Source organism: Pseudopodoces humilis, chromosome 2 (assembly GCF_049639895.1).
Source record: "Pseudopodoces humilis isolate 2021_Gansu_Grassland_sample_001 chromosome 2, ASM4963989v1, whole genome shotgun sequence".
In the NCBI taxonomy this organism is placed as follows: domain Eukaryota; kingdom Metazoa; phylum Chordata; class Aves; order Passeriformes; family Paridae; genus Pseudopodoces; species Pseudopodoces humilis.
The window spans coordinates 37,702,315-37,720,274 of NC_142201.1; the positions used below are offsets into that span (position 1 = coordinate 37,702,315).

The 17,960-nt window shown below is 39.0% G+C and overlaps 1 protein-coding gene across 1 annotated transcript in view; it reads right to left on the reverse strand.

Annotated features, from left to right (window-relative positions):
* Positions 1–17,960, reverse strand: part of ITGBL1 (integrin subunit beta like 1) — a 125,408-nt gene extending 107,448 nt beyond the window's left edge. Inside the window, exons 1-2 of the mRNA XM_005516470.3 lie at positions 17,678–17,960; positions 16,184–16,395 (exon numbers count right to left, since the gene is read on the reverse strand). Of these exons, the coding sequence (XP_005516527.2) occupies positions 16,184–16,395; positions 17,678–17,748 (283 nt within the window). The 5' untranslated portion in view covers positions 17,749–17,960. The remainder of the gene's footprint in view (positions 1–16,183; positions 16,396–17,677) is intronic.

Sequence of the window (17,960 nt, forward strand, 5' to 3'; positions counted from 1 at the left end):
AATAATAAAATACCCCTCCCAGGATAAAATAATTATACTTTTCATTTAAAAAATGGCAAAAATAAATCAGCTCAGTTTCATAAGCCACCTCTCCTCATGTCAAAAGTTATTTTTAACTGTTCCTAATTTTTGTCAAATGAGTCAGATAATTAAGCATTATTTCAACAGAAGTTAATCTGTGCTTCTGATTTTTTTTGTCTTGTCACACAGACGTTGACTTCATGCGTATGACAACCCTGAGAAACTCTGAAGACACCTCTCCTTCAGCAGGAGGCTGGACCAGCCAATCTCTACAAGTCTCTTCCTAAATCATTCTTTGATTCTATTCTGGTAAACTGGCTATGAACTAGACCATTCTTTCTGTTTCCACCATTTACCTAATGCTGCAAAAAAGATGGCAAAAAAGATCTCTAGACAAGCCTTATTTTGTGCCACCAAAAGATATTCTATATTTATAATAAAAGGTACATAGAAAAAGAGATTTGTTTCAGAGGGGTTTCTGAGTCATATATGTATTTTTCCATTTTCCTCCGGCCAATATTTCTGCTTGACCATCAGAACCAGCATTATACACAAAATCAAAAAAACCCAACCAACCAACCAACCAAAAAAAGAAACAAACAAAAAACCCAACAAAACAAAACCAAGAAAACCCCAACTGATTAATTCTGATATATAATAGATTCCTGGTGGGGAGTAAAACTTAATGTACACATCTGAATTTCCAAAAGAAGCACTAAAATTCTTTTGATCATGAAGTTTAGTTTGCCCTTAATGTTGAGTGAGACACAATCAAAATCATGACACAAAGACAGCTCAATAGCAGTGAGAGGAAGAGCCTGAAAATTCCATCTCAGCACAACTCACAGTAATATTGCTGAAGTTTAATTTTCCTAACCCTGTCATTTCTGCTGTCTGAAAAACAAATACCAGTGTACCCTTCACTACTTTCACCTAATTCCCTTTTGCATGTGGTAATTTTATTGTGACCACTATAAACACTGCAGCAAAGTAACGGAAGTTTTACAGGCAGGCAGAGCAATGAAGAAAAATGACTGCTGTTCTTAATAGGTATTAACAGCTGTATTGATTCCTGTCTACTTCCTCTTCATTTCATCCTCTATGATGAAATCCTCTCTTTCATCCTTTGATGAAATCCTCCTGATCATCCTGTAGGATGAACAGTTGCCTCTAGGCATCCTCTGTACAATTTGTTCCAATACCAGTGTTTCTGTCAATTCCCTGCTCATTTACCAACTGCACAATTGCTTATGAGATTTTAAGGACCAATTCTCATTACTCAGGAACCAAAATATACGTCTTGAAATTTTGTGGCAAGGCTAGCTTAAAATGTTTACAGGCCCACAAACCTATTCATCAGACTGCACAGCTCTGAATCACTTTTGATTCCCCAGGATTTGTAAATCAAAGAGCATTCTTACACTATTTACCAAACAGCAAAGGTGATCTAATTTCTCAGTCATACTAAAACACAGATGGAAATGCATTTGGGAGAAAACACACAATTCTTGAGTTTAACTGATATAAATGGTATGCAATACACACTTCAGAGAGCCTTCTGTAGCACATCCTACTATTACGTGCCTGGAAATCAGCAGAAAAGATTAACTGAAATCTCTACACATCACTAGAACAACATCTTGAAAAGAAAAAAACAAGTGGTTACAAGACGCATTTGCAGACCAAGTAGCTCCTGACAGAACTAATCTTGTTGTTTTGCCTCTGGAACTGTTTGAGAACCAGGTATGCCAAAGTGTACACTTGGTCCACATACACACTGTAGCAACAGAAAAACCGCATGCAAGAACAGCAGAACAGATGGCCCTTACAGACGTTAAAGATGCTTATATTCCATTTACAAGTGAAGAAATCTTTGTTTTTAAGGTTTACATCTGAAAACAACAAAAAAACCCAGTAAAGTCTGACTTCACTGATTTGTCTCTATAGAAACCAGAAGAAAGACTCTTAGTTTTCAGATGGTGATGCTCTGCTCACCAAGTCACTCCACTGCATTCAGACTGCATCTGGTTTTGTTTTCAGACTTAAAAGTTTCAAATGATATGGTGCAAGTATTACATTTAAATGCTTATTTGACACATTCCAGTATTTTGAGTGGGGAAGAAAAAAAAAAAATTTAAATTGCATTTCTATTACATAAGAAGTATGAAATGCTTTTATTATTAAAACACTATCTTGGAAGAATCCAGTACAGTGGGGAAGAAATGAAGATATTGAACTTTGCTTATTTCCTTACTCATTTTATTTTAATGTCAAAACATACAATTCCAATACAATATGTTTCAACACAGCAGTCAAACAAATCATCTTTCTTGGCTCTCTCTTACATTTCTTCTAGAAATGAATCTTGCTTATCCAAATGTCTAAAACAGGATTTCCCTGCCTAGATGTTTGCCTAGAAAAAAACTGGTATTTCCCTACTGATTTCTGGCATCTGTCACTTTAGTCTCTCTTTTCTATACCACATGCACAATATCTTCAGGCATTTGTCTCCTCCATTTGCAGGCAGAATGAAACCACTGAGTTAGGAATTTTGTGAATGTTAGCATCACAAAATTAAGTTACTGTTTAAAAACTGTTGCTGCTATAACAGACCTACATTTTCCTGTTCTGAGGAACACTTTGTACTGCATGAGGTTTCATACATTCCAGCTGCCACCTGTATATGATTTTTTTACATTTGTTTCCAGCCTTTGATCCTTTTCTTCTCACTTTCACCACATTAAATTTCCTATGTGCATTTTGACTCTTTTTCAGCCAAGCAGTAAGACACAGCAGAGTGGAACTCTTGGCTTCTGATGCTTGCCAGAAGGTGCTAGGAGATATGTAGCCAATGCAATGCTCAGTCTGATCCATTTTTGAGAAAGGATTTAAAAATTCAAACTGACTGTTCAGAACAGAAACAAGAGCTTGAGGTTTTGACACCACTATGAACACTAAATAAATAAATAAATAAATAAATAAATAAATAAATAAATAAAGTTTGCTTAAGATAATCAGGTGTCTGTTATAAAGGTGTCAATTAGATGACCAAATGAAATTTTAGCTTTTAGGTGAGAAAGTGACTCTGTATATAGTGAAATTATTAAAGAAGGGACTAAATTAGCAAAACTATATGACTCACTGGAAGACATTTAAAGCCACTTATGTGACTCACATGGGGAGAAGAGACAGATCAAGAGGGTACAGTGGGAATGTGCATTATGTGAAGAGAATTGGACTCCTCAACATCACCTTCTGTCACTACACTGGTGAGGTGACAGTTCTGTCACATAGCACAGATGGAGTAGCATCACCCATTAGAAGTACTGCTTTTCTTCTGAGGTTAACCTAACAAAAAATTTAAGCACCACAAAGTTACTAGGTTTTACAGAATGCACAGCCCAGAAATGCAGATGATTCCCTTACAGCTCTTTCAGATTTCATTGCTTCTCAGCAGCAGCTCCAGGAAGGGCTTGTCCAAAGGGATGTGGGGAACACTGGGAAAAAGGAGAAGTTAGGCAGTAATATTTTCACATTCATTGGATACGGGAGAAAATGAGAATGGGGAAGCTTTCCGTGGGTGGAATTCCCCATTTTCCTCCTACAAATGTACACAAGTACGATGAATACCATATGCCTAGGGAATGCAGGAAGATCAAGAGAATGAGAGGGAAGAAATATTCATCCAGACCTGCACTGTATGCTGTGTATATAGAATTATCTTATGTATACATGGGTGATCTAGCTGAAGAAGGTAATAGTAGGGGCAGTTTCCCAGTGACCAGTGATATGAAAGAAATCAGATTGATGGAATGAAAGTGTTGCCCCCAAACAATGGCAACTTTTGACTTGTCATAAATCTAAGTAATGTTTTCAGCTATCAATACACAGTTCAGTTCATTACTGTCCAAGAATAATTAACTTTCTAGAAGGTATAATTTTGGATTGAAACAATGTAGGGAACACACACTGTCATAGCAGCAGTTAAAAAATTACAATATACTACTACTACTTGCTTCCCCCGTTTCATTATCTGACAAAGCATTTTTACTATTTGCTTCCAGTGAAAAATGTAGAACAGATGTGGTAGCTGTTTAAGTTGGAATTATATTATTTGCTGTTTAATGGACCCAACAAGGATGAATAGCTCCTAGAATATAATTTTTAACATGGTCTATATTGGTCTATGTCAAACAGCAGGGCAACCATTCACTTTCACTTAATGTTTTGTTTGTTTTGCCATAACTCCATAATGTCAGTAGTTGACTAAGAATCCATTTGTTAAAACAAAGTAAATTTTAAAATATAAATGTTTCTGTTCAATGTTTTGACTGTTATTTTTCCATCAAATTGCAAGGACTGGATAAAATATGTTTTTCCTGACACTAAGCTTGTTACAGAAGTTCATCAACCACTTGTATCTAGAAACAGTAATTTATGCCTTTCTATTGAAAAGATGCCTAAACTTCAAACAAGCGAGCTTGTTCTCTGAATCCTTCCTACTTAAAGACTCACTAGTGGTCATTTAAAATATGTGGTCATTTAAAAACTTGAAACACTCATATTTTATAAAGTATTATAAACACTGCAGAAAATGAAAGTTCTTAGTATTAATAGATTAAAATCAATGGTTATTCATCAATTTCAAAAAAACTATTAAATTTACAAACATATTAGCATGACAAAAACTATGGTTATACTACCACAGATCCTCCTCATTAAGGCAGAGCATCAAACTGAGGAGAACTTGTTTCACATTCAAATAAAATCAGCTTCAAAGAAACCTCTGGAAGAGATCATCTGGTCCACTTCTTTGCCTGGACTCATAAACAAGGGTGTGTTGATCCCTCCTGACTTGTCCAACCTGTTCTTGAAGCCCCAGCTACAGAAATTCCACAGTCTCCTTAAGACAAGCTTTTTACTATGGTCAAAACCATTTCACGTCTTGGGAATAGGAAGCACAATGAACAGATTGTTTGGAGAAACTAAAACAAACTGTAAAATTTCAGCGTGCTGTGCCACCTCTCTTAGGGAGGAGAAAGAGGGGAAGCAAATAGAAATGATGTTACAGGAGTGTACACCTGACTTATGCCTATTTTAAAGTTTCTGTGGTTGCGATTCATATCGTAACAAGTTCCCCTACAACTGAAATACATCTGCACAAGTAAAGCATGAGCTAAGAAAGAGCATTTGATTACACACAACTGTGGTTAACTTCTACAAAGTCTGTGAATACCCAAGGCAGTTCAGCTCCTCTTGGTGACATGCCTCCTTTAAGATGCCTGGGACACAAGAGCAGAGGTTACTGGTTGGAGATGGAGCCACCAGGGAGTGTAAAGAGAGCCAAGGTGGATCTGACTTCCACCCAGGTCCTCATGGAAACAACTGTTCTTTGATGAGCCAGAGGAATGGATTAGGACAACTGTGAGGAGAAGTGCCAAGGAACTGAGCCAGATAGAGATCACCCAAAAAGCAGAAAAGAGTGAATGCAATTAGTAAAACAAATTGGCAATTGGATATGACCAAAATGTTGAGAGTGGGGGTGGCAACCATGGCTCACGCAAAAAAAAAAAAAATGAAGGAAAAACCAAGACAACACCTGAAATGCAAAAATACAGAGAACTGGAAGCCCATGAAAGGCCAGAGGAATTATGATCTTGTTTCAAAAGAGCTTGATACATGGTGTTCCAGACAGAATATGATTATTTTAAAAACCTCTTAGTTCCTTCATTAGGCACCAATGAAATAAAAGGAAGTCTGTGCTCATTGTACTATTTAAATATTATCCTTCAGGATATTATCCAGTAAGAACATATCATCATGGGAGATGACCTTTTGAAACCTCCTACAGAGAAATCATCTTGTATTTTCTGGACAATATCTGTAAATAAAAGCTTTTCTAACCTGTATGTAAGTGTACATACATTTAAAGCAGTTGATACATTTAGAATAAAATTTCCTCATTTACAAAAAGTCATATACAAAAGCTTTAGGATGGTGAGAGGAGAGAGGGTTGAGACTTATCCTGCTCATCCAATTACAATATATTAATTTTATTATGACTTTCCAAACCAACTGACCATTTAATAAAACTTGGGATAAATCTGTCAGTGTAAACAATTCCTTCATTTAAACATACTTTGAAAGATGGTTTTCATTTATCAGATTGTTTCCTCACAGAACTCTCATTCCTGCTAAGTCCAACTCGGACACCCTGGAGAAAAATTATTTTGGTCAATGTCCTGTCAAACTACCACTAAGTAACATATAACTCTTTAAAGCAGCACAATACACAGAAGGAAAACAAAACAGAAAATCATGTAAAGTGCTGTCAAGCTTAAAAGCATTCAAAACTTTGGAGATGTCATTGTTGTTATTGTTTTACCATTACCACTTGCTGGTAAATGACAGGGTCTATATTTTGCTGTCATAATTTTGTCCGCTATTACCTAGAGATTTTGGTCAAACAAGGGCCAGACTTGCTGTGAGACCAATTCTCTGTTGGAATAACTTTATTGATTTCATTAGACTTCTGTCAGAAGAAAACACTGGCTTCTGTTTAGCTTTATTTAAAAAAAAAAAAAAAAAAAAAGAAAGGGGCAGCTACAACATCTGCTTTTATTAAAACATATTTTTAACCCGAAGAGTAGAGATGAGTGACAGGATCCATTCCTAAATCTAACAAAGTACATGACTGGAGTTTGGTAATTTTGCCAATCCCATCTCAAATCAATTTTTTGCTATATTTCTGTATCATGTACACACAGTCTGTAGGAAGCTAAACAACATAAATCTTGAAAAGACAATTATTTTTTATTGTGATACAGAAATCTATGCCACATTTAAGTCTCTCTATTACCAATGCCAATGATATCCTCTAACATTTCTCTGCTATGCTTTGATTAATTAAGAGGCCTTGGGGGGGAAAAAAAAGGCAGTAAGAAATGTTCCAGCACTTCTTACTGCAGGATGATACCCTAAAGCCCTGTGAATGAGAATTGAATATGTTCTAGAAAGAGAAAAAAGTTCATTGTTTCTGGGTTTGCTGGGCAAAAGGATTTCCACAAATGCCAACTGCAGGCAAACTCACATAAATGGAAAGTAGTTGTACCCACGGCAATAGCTCCTACATTCTCCATTCCCATCCAGAGAAACTGGATGTAGGTGATGGGCAATTTTCCTTCAGTGATAGCTGGCACCTTGATCTCTTCCTAGGTAAGGAAGTTGTGCTTCATTATACTTGCTGTGTCTCTGGTGAGGCTTAGCTGTGGCTTGAAACAGAAGTGAGAATGAAACAAAATTATTTAAAAAGACAGTCATTGGAAATACCAGTGCAACAACAGTGCTTCAATTAAGTGCTTCAAGACCATTTTCTGATTTTAAATACATTTCTTACTGGTTATCTGCTTCCCACAGAATTTACCTGACTACAAAGGTACCAGAGAAAAAAACTAAATAAATTTGTAACACTCACTTCTATGATTCTGTAACAGAAGGTCTCAGCCTTACCTCTGCATGTTAGACTACAGATGCACAATTTATTCACTGTCACTACTCTTTCCAGTTTAAAAACTGTTTGAGAAAGGGCAGAATCTGTCAAGACAATTAGGGTTAAAGTGTGCTATGTTCCATGAGACAGCATGAGTGGGTTTTTTCATGTAAATATATAGTGATTAAAAGGCACAATTCTGCAAAAGCACTCTGGACAACCACAGTTCAGTATGTTCTTGTGTGACTTTTCATCATGGCATCATGACCATCCAGCATGACTTAGTCCTTCTGCAAGTATGCCCATGAGATGAAATCGGTTGTCCTCCTCCACTTCAGTTCTTTCCCATTCCTCAGGTGAGAGGTCTAAACTTCTCCAGTAATCCTTCAAAGCATGACTTCACAAACCACTCCTTTGAGGACTGTGGTCTGGAACACAATCTACCAGGCATGTCACTGCACCTACAGTTCCCAGTGGGACTGACCTGCTACAAATTCACTTCCCCATTTATACGTGGAACACCTTTAAGCTGGAAAGCACACTGAGTGTTTCCATAAAGCCATGTTGCTCTCACTTGGATAATACACAGAGAAATCAACAATTATGGCATGCCTAACGCACAGGTAGTTCTTAGGAAAAAGAATACATGACTATTTTTTGTAGGAAATAGTATTTTCAGGACCGAAACATGAAACATAAAATGTGGTTTTTGACACAGCCTTAACTGATAGTTTTAATACTAACAGATTTTACTCTTACACCTCACAGGGACTTGGTGGTTTGAGAGTCCCTAGGAAGGACTCAGAAACTTGGGTTCTCTTCTGAATCTCATTATCAGCTTTAGATGATCAGGAGGTATATCCTCAACCTTCCCTCTTTTCAATATCAGAAGAAAAACACATACCTACTAGTAATTTGTTGCAAGAACTGCAAAGGTAAATATAAGAGCTGAATGCTGTGACCATCACAGTTCAGTTCAATATACCAGGCATGTTCCCCACATCTGAAGCAGGGCTTGCATTTTTGGGAGGAACCACATTATTCACGGGACATACAGACATAGAAATGGTTTGGATTATGTAAATTTAGCTCTTGTTCACAGAATACCATTCATCATTCATTTCTTTAAAAATGCCTGTATCTTCATCTGCTGAAAAGACATTCAAATTATATACCAACTCTACTTGTGTCCAATAATTTCCAAAGGGGTAAGGATAAACAAGAAATGAGTCTGGATGTTTCAGGATGTGGAGAGAAATGGGGTTTTCTGAAGAGGGGCTTTTGGCTTCTGAGATTCAATGAGCCTGTACCATTTGAGTCACCCAAGTATCCAGTTAATTCCTGCAAAATACTGTTTAAAACACTTGAAATGGGGTGCAAGAAAACTGTGTTCTCTGACACTGCTGTGTTACCAAACTGTTTGCCATGTGTTCCCCACATTTCAGGCAAATGGATGGACTAAGTTAAATTATTAATGTTTTATCTTGCTTGAAACATATTGCCAAGTTTGTAAACTAAACAATTTCAAATACTAAGAAGCAACCATTTTCCTCCTGTTGTTGCTGCATAAGTTCACTGGAGAAAACCATAATGAATATAAAATTACAAGATGCATAATAGTGCAAATGCACAGGACTCTTCAATAAATGTAGATAGATTTAGCATTTCTTAGCTGTCAACTACACAGCTTCAAGATTTAAATAACCTTAATACCACCTTTTAATTAAATAGGAAATTATATGCAAAACAGGAAAAAATACTTAAATGATCTATTTTTACATACAGTAGCCTCTAACTCTGGATTATAAAAGCTAACATCCCTAATATTTAAAATGACAGACACCACCTGGTTGAAAAGACTGAACAGAACCTGCTGGAGGCAGACAACCGGAAAAGGCATTCCTGAGAAAGATAGATTTCGGCAGTCTCTTTGGGGCACGGCAGGATTCACCACCAGCCCTCTCACAATCTCCCCAGCCCAGAACTGCCCCCAGAAACAAAACACTGTGACCAGGTGCTCTGGTTAGAACATCTGCTGCTGCATGGGGCTGCCAAGGCAACAGCATTCAGCTGTGACGTTTTCCAAATCACAAAGTTAATACTCAGCTCACTCCTGACAGAGTTGGCATTCCCAGTGACCTTCCCCATAAAAATGACCCAGATATGACTCCGAAACCTCTGACTGCCACTCTTAGGTCACTGACAAGAAGGTGTTCCAGATTATATCACTGATGCTACTCAGCTGGACAAGCAGAAGGGCAAAGCAGCTCTTTCAAGAAAGGGGACAGGTGCAACTCCCATTAAAGTCTCTTGAATCTTTATTTTTCTGCATATATGAATATGGTCATGCAACTGCTCAAGTTGGTGTGCCAGCCTGCTCCCAACATATGAAATGTAGACAAACACCTATTTGCAAAAATTACTCCCTCCATTGCTCAGATATTAAGCTTTTAAATAACCTTTAAAAATAGAGTTAGAAAGAAGAACAGGTTTTTTTCCCTTCATAGTCCTTTCATCTCCAAAGGAAATTTGAATCCAGCAACGCAACTGTGGTACACATGCCACAACGTGGCCTCGACCACCACACCCTCCAGTTAAAACACTGATAAGTTCTGGTACCACATATGTACTGTGGGGTCCTTCTTGCATGGCCAAAGTCAAACTCCACTACTTTTTCAGCACAAACTGCCCTTTTTCCTAGACAGCACTAGCAACGTGTCCTTTCCTCTCAGAAAAGCTCGTGGAACATTTTTAATCAGTGGTATGTTCTTTTTCAGGAGAAACTACTTGGGAACACTAACGCTACTTGGGAACACTAACGCTACTTGGGAACACTAACGCTACTTGGGAACACTACCTAGGAAGACTAAAGGTCTACAGTGCAGTGCCATAAATGATGATTGTTTGAACTCCTTGACAGGACCAGCTATGAACAATAAAACTTTTAATAAGCATAGAAAACTATACCAAGACAGTCAGTTTGTCCAAAAAAGGCTGTCATAAGAGCACATACTGAAACTCATCCACTGAGAAAGCAGGTAAAATAATTAATAGACCCTTCTGCAACATTTAATAGACCATCTACTTTCTATTCACCATATCTTTTTCGTAATAATGATATCAAAACACAAATATTAATAGTAGAGGTCAGCCTGTGTAAGCCATTTTTTCATAAAGAGCATTCTTTCAAATAAATAAAAAATATACTTCAGTTCATTATCAGCCTGTGAGGGGCATAAAAATTCAAACACATTTCAGAACACTTACTTGCATTGATAAAAGTCACACAAAGGGTTTTTTTCCCCCTTGCAATGGATAAGCATGTCACTCCAGACTACAGAAGGACATAAGGCAAAGGAGATGCTGGTCCCCACCTTGTTTTGCTGTTGGTGCCAGCCTGAGGAGTACATTCCAGCTCTGCTAGGTGCTGTAAAAGCCTTTGCTTCCACGTGCCCAACACACTCGCTTTTACTTTATAAACTAACATCTATTTTCCATCAGTAGTGCCTACAGATAAAGGTGCTCAAAATGAGGACTAAGCAACTAGGTACATATTGTTTAATAAGTTACTTTTAAAGTGCTTCCCTTCCATTAATCTCGCCTGCAGTTTTTGTGTCTGATTCCTCCTGCCTCACCACTTCTATGAACCCACACACGGTATTTGGAACTACAGCAATTGTCATTGCATCAAAGGCTGCTTAATTTTACCCAGATCAGGTACCAACAGCACAAAGTTGAGAATAATACAGGGTTTAGCTTCTGCTTTTTGTGTCTGCTGGGACCTCAAGCACTTAGCAAGGCAATGAACCTGCAATAAGGTCTATGCTATCACGACTTTTCTTCTACTAGAGCCTGAGGAACCTGTTTTGAGATGAATATGGATGCTATAATCACACCTACACACCCTTGCTCTGGGAGAAAAAATGTCACAAAGTGCCAAGTTCTGAAGTCCGGACTAAGGTAAACTAGGTCAGAGCAGAATTGCAACCTCCCTTTTCATCAGTAGCCTCCTGCCCTATTTTTAACTTGGTCTTTAAGGAGACTGACTCCAATGGCCACATGTGCCACAGCTGAATCTTTGCAAGCATGGCCTCTGACAGAGAAGAGGCTTATACCTGTTCTCAAAATCCAGGGATTTGAATTTCCCTTTGGATCAAATGGCAATCAATGCAGGTCACAGGCTGACTTTTCTTCACACGTTTAGCAAGAAATGCTGCTCAATGAACAATCAGAGTGTCAGACCTCCCTTCAGTATGAATACAAAGGCACAATTGTTAGAGCCTTTCCAGCTCAACTTTGATAGCTCTGCCTAAAGACACAATTCAGCTTCTGTGCAAAGAGCAGTCCTGAGCACAAAATGTCCTCCAAATTCCATCTTCAAATTCCTCTCTCCCTCAAACTTGTATATAGTACCATACATCCAATAAACCCCATGGATTCATAGCTATGTATTACATTAATACTTTAATTTGGATTTATCTTTTTATTTCTATATCTACTCCTTCTCAAATTAATTTTTCACTTGTGCTCTCCACGTAGTTTAGAATTTTACAGATCAGAAAATAATGGCACTTATATCCTTTTGTCCTTCATGTTATGGTAACACCTCTAGCTGCAAAAACCTACGACTAACACTAGCATTATCTTGCTGAACTAGTCTTAAAATAGGTAAAGCACCCACAGCAACCACAGCTTTAGAGAAAGGAACAGAAAAATCTTTCATTGGCCTGAAAAGCAGCAAGTTCTACAGCAACTGCTTATGGAAAATCACACTGGGCCACCATTTTTAGGTGTAAAAATACCACTTTTTAGTGTACACTTAGGTGTAAAAGGTACTTCAGTTTGGAAGAAAAATGGTTTATCAAATGTTTACAACTAAAAAACCCAAAGACAATGAATACAGTTCTGAGCAAAGACAAACCTTCTTCATATGTTGCTGTCTATGTTGTCACCAAATTGTGCGTGTCTTTTGATCTCACCAACTACAGGCAGTGCAATCACAGCATCATGTGTCACATGCTGGCAGTTCTTGCGGTCCATTCTCTAAGAACACCTAAAGTGTTCCCACTTCAGTTGGCCAAGGAAGCCTATGCTTAGTTTCATAATTTTATCTTCATTAACCACAGACACAGTAAAGCAAGATTAAATAAAAAAACCCAAACCAATCAAACAAGAAAAACAAAAAAAAAACCCTCAAAAAACAAAACAAAGATACCTAAAAACACAAATGAAAAATAAACAACAAAAAAACCACCAAAAAATTCACTAGAATTGATTTTCCTCTATACTGACAAAACCCCACTGAGAAATAGGTAAAAAGCAGTGATGTGACAGGAATTAGTCCCATATCCCACTTTCCCTCGTACACAATATGAGCTCCACTTATGCTAAGAAAGCCTGAGGCAATATGCAACTGTCTGAGGTCAGAACTACTATCTGCAAATAAACAGCAACAAGCATAAATCCTTTTGAATGAATCCTGAATGAAACATAAATCCTTTGGGGATTTGATTGGTTTTGATTCAGTCTTCCTCCTCTTAGCTCATCTCCTTGAATATCGGCAACAAAAGATAAAATAAAGATGTCCCTGGCATTGCAAAGAGAATAACAGGACAGTATCTACTTGATTTCCTCTACACCCCATGCTACATTAAGCAAATAAAAAGGCCAAAGAGGAGGACAAGAGACTCAGTGACTCAGACCACAGTACTTGGTTTTTCTCTTTGTTTCTGACTCCATGAGGGATCACCTATTACTTTATCAATCCCAGTGGGATAAAAGGCAAGAAAATTATTGGAACTCCCTCTAAAGCACCTGGAAGCATAATAGGAGAGAAATACAGCAAAGAAGTCTCAAGGGAAATAAAAGGACAGAAACACTTAAATCTGCTCTTCTGTATTACTCATGGCATAATGTCTTTTCCATTTTTATAAAAGGTTTATTAGAAAAATCAAATCAATCAGATGGACATCTGACATTTTCTTTACCTTCAGGCCTTCTCTCTTCAGAATATGATTGTTCAACAACTGGTCCAGAAAGTGGATCTGACACAAAAAGTGTCTTGAAGATAATGAGCTGAATATTGAGCAACTAAATCTTTTGTTTAGCTTGGGACAGGCAAGGGCAGTGGAGATATGTCTGACTTGACTGGCAGGGAAACACAGCTATCTTTGGCATTTGTGACTCAAACAACTCTGCCTGTCCATCTGTGAATATGAACATCACTGGTGATCAGACATCAGTCACTTGAAAAAGGAATCACTCTGGCAGCTTGAAAAGTAGCTCGTTTTAAACAGCATTAGCCTCAAATACCATGGCTTTCTAGGGGGATACAGAAAGAGTGTCTAGAAGTTCTCCATGTGGTACCAGTCAGCAGTTGCTGTTGCTGCCTATGTCAGCAGAGATCCACAATTAAAAGCGACAGCAAATGTCAAAATAAAAACAACAAAAATAAAATTAAAGCAAGAAATAGAAATAGAACTGCAGTAAGACATTATGATTACTCACTTAGAGGAAAAACATCTTCATCATTAAGTCAAAAAATGGCCCAAAAATGCAAATAAAGGGAAATATTTCATATACTGGAAATTGGCCTGGTGATGTAATGTTAAGAAACATCACTGGATGTAGTTCATTTAATAGTTGGGTAAGGGAAAATATTATTTATACACCATAAGGTCCAGTCTCCTGCCAGTTATCCTAGATCTGACCTTCTTTTCTATGCTCCTTTCCTCCCAGGTATACACAGTTTCAGTCACTAAAAACATGGGGGAAAAATGAAGAGGGCAACAAGCACAGCCTGAAAGGAGGTGTTTCACCAACTGGATCCCAGGTCCTAAAGAGTTACCTGGGGCTGCTCTCCTGCAGTGCTAAGCAGCTCTGGAGCACAACAGCTGGATTTTTAGCACAATTGTCAAAAAGCCCAAATGAAGCAAGGAAAACTCCTGCGCTCTTCACAGTTGTTTTCCTCCTCAGGACTTCGTGCTGAATTTTTCACTACTTATTTTTTTTCCAGAAGAGAGAATTCAGATTATTTCACATCTCAGTGGTAACATGGTAACGTGGCTTCAATACTCTAGCTAGGAGTGACAAAGTGACAAGTACAGAAAATAGGTTTTAAAAAACTTTAATCACTTAGCATTCACATCTTTGAACTGCTGGATGAAGTGCCACCCAAAAGCTAAATATTGTTAAGAGATCTCTTGGCTCTGTTTATTCTGTGAGCACACTTTACCACCAAAGCCCTGACAAAACTTGCAGCCACTGTTCATGATATTAACAGGAACATGATGGTGGAATTTACAGTGGAGTATTAAAATTGAAGGAGTTTTCAGTTTCCTTTTATGCAATTAACCCACAACAACAGCAAGCACTTTGAAATAACACTACCAATCAAAAAACTAAGGTTTGGGACAGCAAAGCACTGAAATGCTATGGTATTTCTTACTTGGGGGATTTAACACTGCTAACTGCAGATTCTATAAATCAGTTTCTCTACAGAACTCTAAAGTCATAGGTACAAAATATAAACCTTTTTCTCATAGTCTCATTCTTGGTCTTTTCATGTTATTACTGGACTTCCTGGATAAATTGTTGCTAAAATAAATTTGGTCTTTTTTCCTACAAAATTTGCCAAACCAACTGCTGGAATGCATTTTTATTGTCCTCTTACTAGAAGAATTTCTGTACCATTCCCATTGACCTAATTGCAGGTTTTGGCCTGAAAAGATGACACGTTTCTGTGAATCTGGTAAAGCTGTTGAAACAGGGATAGTAGAAATGAAGTACCCTTCTGGCCCCTTTCATCAAGCTCCAGGCTGAATCCCCTTAGGAATGTGATGGCATTTCTTCTCCCTGCTCTTTTCTAAAATCCTATTCTAAGCTGCTTTTAAAAAGAAAAAAAAAAAAAAAAAAAAGAAAAGAAAGAAAATGAAAATCTGACCAAAATAACCCAGAAACTTAAGTAAAAACAGCTGGAAAGATGAAAGAGTGATAATGCTTAGATGTAAACCAAAGCGACATGTTGCAACAACTGGCAGGGACTATATTTTGTCCCAGAAATGTATGTTATTAAAGAATCAAGTGTCAGTGGGGAAATCCCTGAAACCACAATACAATTACATTGTTTTAAGTCTTTATTTGGAAAGCATTATCATTACTTAGAGAAAAACAGAGTTTTCATGTTTATATAGCAAATGTAAGTGTGGTACATCTTACAGCAAGTTTTTTTTCTTATAGCAGGAGAAGGAAAAAATAATAATCACAGGACAAAATTGATTGTTTGGAGATAGTTTAAAGCCAGGGTAGATACCATAAACCATCATTAGGCAAGCAATTCAAATGAAGAAATACAAAAAAAAATGAGCAATATTACATACTGTATTAGATTTAAAACACAGTTTGCAGAGCCTCCAACCCAAAGCAATTTCTGCTTTTGCCCCTGATGCAGACAAACCTTGCTCTAGGCTAAGTCCCATTTTATGGCAGACACAGTGCCTGTAACTTGTATCCTTTAATCTGGCAAAATCCTTGGATGTGCCCACGATTCCATGTAGAGTCATGTTCCAGAGACCCATATATAATCATGTCTCTAGTGTATCGGTGTGCTGTGTTCCTGGTTTTAATATATACTCCCAGTTTTCTAAGCTTCTGTCATCATCAGGGCTTCCTTACCTGTGCAGATTTTCCCGTCGTAGGTCTCGCACACCCAGTCATGGCACTCGCAGAGAGGACCGTAGTATTTGCCAGACTCAGTCACTTGGCAGATGCAGACTCCACACTCACACCTGCCTCTGTCATTGCACAGCTTCCCCCCTGGGACGCGGCACCTGAGCTCCGACTCAGCCCGGGACAGACGGCAGGGAGCAGGAATACCCAAACCGCTCCTGTGGGGGACAGCAAACAGAGTACGCTTTGGTCAAAGCCAGGGGCTGCAGCTCAGAGCTGATGAGAGCTTGGCTCATCATTTGAAACCACCCTCCTGTCACTGCCTTCAGCCAATACCCAGGATATTGTTCTTACCACCTCTTCAGCTACGGTTGCAAATTATTACTTGCCTCAAATCAACCAATTTTATTAATTTCCATCAGAAATCTCATTGCTACCTGTAAGAATGCTTATACTTTATTTTACTTACCTTTTTAACTACATTGGCCTCATTTACTTTCCCATCAGGCATATCTGGTATATATGCATAGACACGTGTGGTTTGATTACCCATCATGAAACATTTTGATCTTAATTATTTCAAAAAGCTTAGAGACACCATATTCATCCAAACATCTGGGTAGCATAACAGGAATATGTATCACACAGCATACTTAAGGTTGATTCTAATAAAATAATGTTTGCCAAAGCAATCCTTCTGGTTGTCATGGATCAAGCATATATGATCCATGTTTCCAATGGAAAAGGAAACCAAAGTAATCATGGCTTTCCATCCAACATTGTAGGCTGTGGCTGTGGTTTCGGTAAAGGCAGCAGAATCCAATTCTAGATCCGCAGATATGCAGCTCTGCCGTGCAATTGTACCATGCACTGGAGCACATGGAGATCAGGACTTTCAGGAATGCTCAGGGAAAATCACACTTCGTGTCATCAGGAGCTGAATCGTACATAAAAAAAAAAAAAGTACTGCTCAGGCCAAAACCAGGTCTTCCCAATACTGAAGATGTAGATGACTAGAACCTGCCCTTGTCAGACAGTAGATTTTGCAAGGCTCTGGAGCAAAGGACTGCTGGCTTTAGGAGCCAGTGTGCGCTGGCTGTGTGGAGGTGGAGAGTGAAGGGCAGTGCACCTCGTTGTGCCACCACACCAAAGCGCAGCAATAAGCAAGGTTCTGTGGTTAGGTGCCTGCTCCACTCAACCAGCAGAATTCAGGGGTTTGGGTGTAAAGGGTCATCACAAGCCAGCTCTTCCCCCTCCACTGCTTTCAGGGTATGCATTTGGGGCATCGAATGCGTTGTTGCAAGTAACTCCACGGTCTGCACGGGCACCTACCTACTGAGGTCCCCAGTGACCCAGAGCGCTTCTGTCATTGTCACCTTTAAGCAGGCAGAGGAAGAGCCAGCAAAGCGCTGCACAGCTCCCTTCGCAACCCCAGCTTGCACACTCCTGGCACCTCGAAAGCAGCCGCACCCCCCCGTGAGACCTGAGAGCCGCACTTACCGCAGGGCCGGGGGCGCGGCGGGCAGCGCGGGGCCCAGCAGCAGCAGCAGCAGCAGGGCCGGGGAGAACATGGTGCGAGCTGCGCTGAGCCGCACCTGGAGCGCTGCTGCAGACGGGCGGACGGACAGCCGGACAGACCCGCCAGGCAGGCGGAGAGCTGCGGGCTGGAAAAGCCCGGCTCCAGCGCTGCTCCCCCCGTGCTCCAGTGGCTCTGATTAGCTGCCTGGGAGCGGGATTTGGGCAGCACTCTGGGAAGGAGGCCGGTGCCAAACCCCGAAGTTTA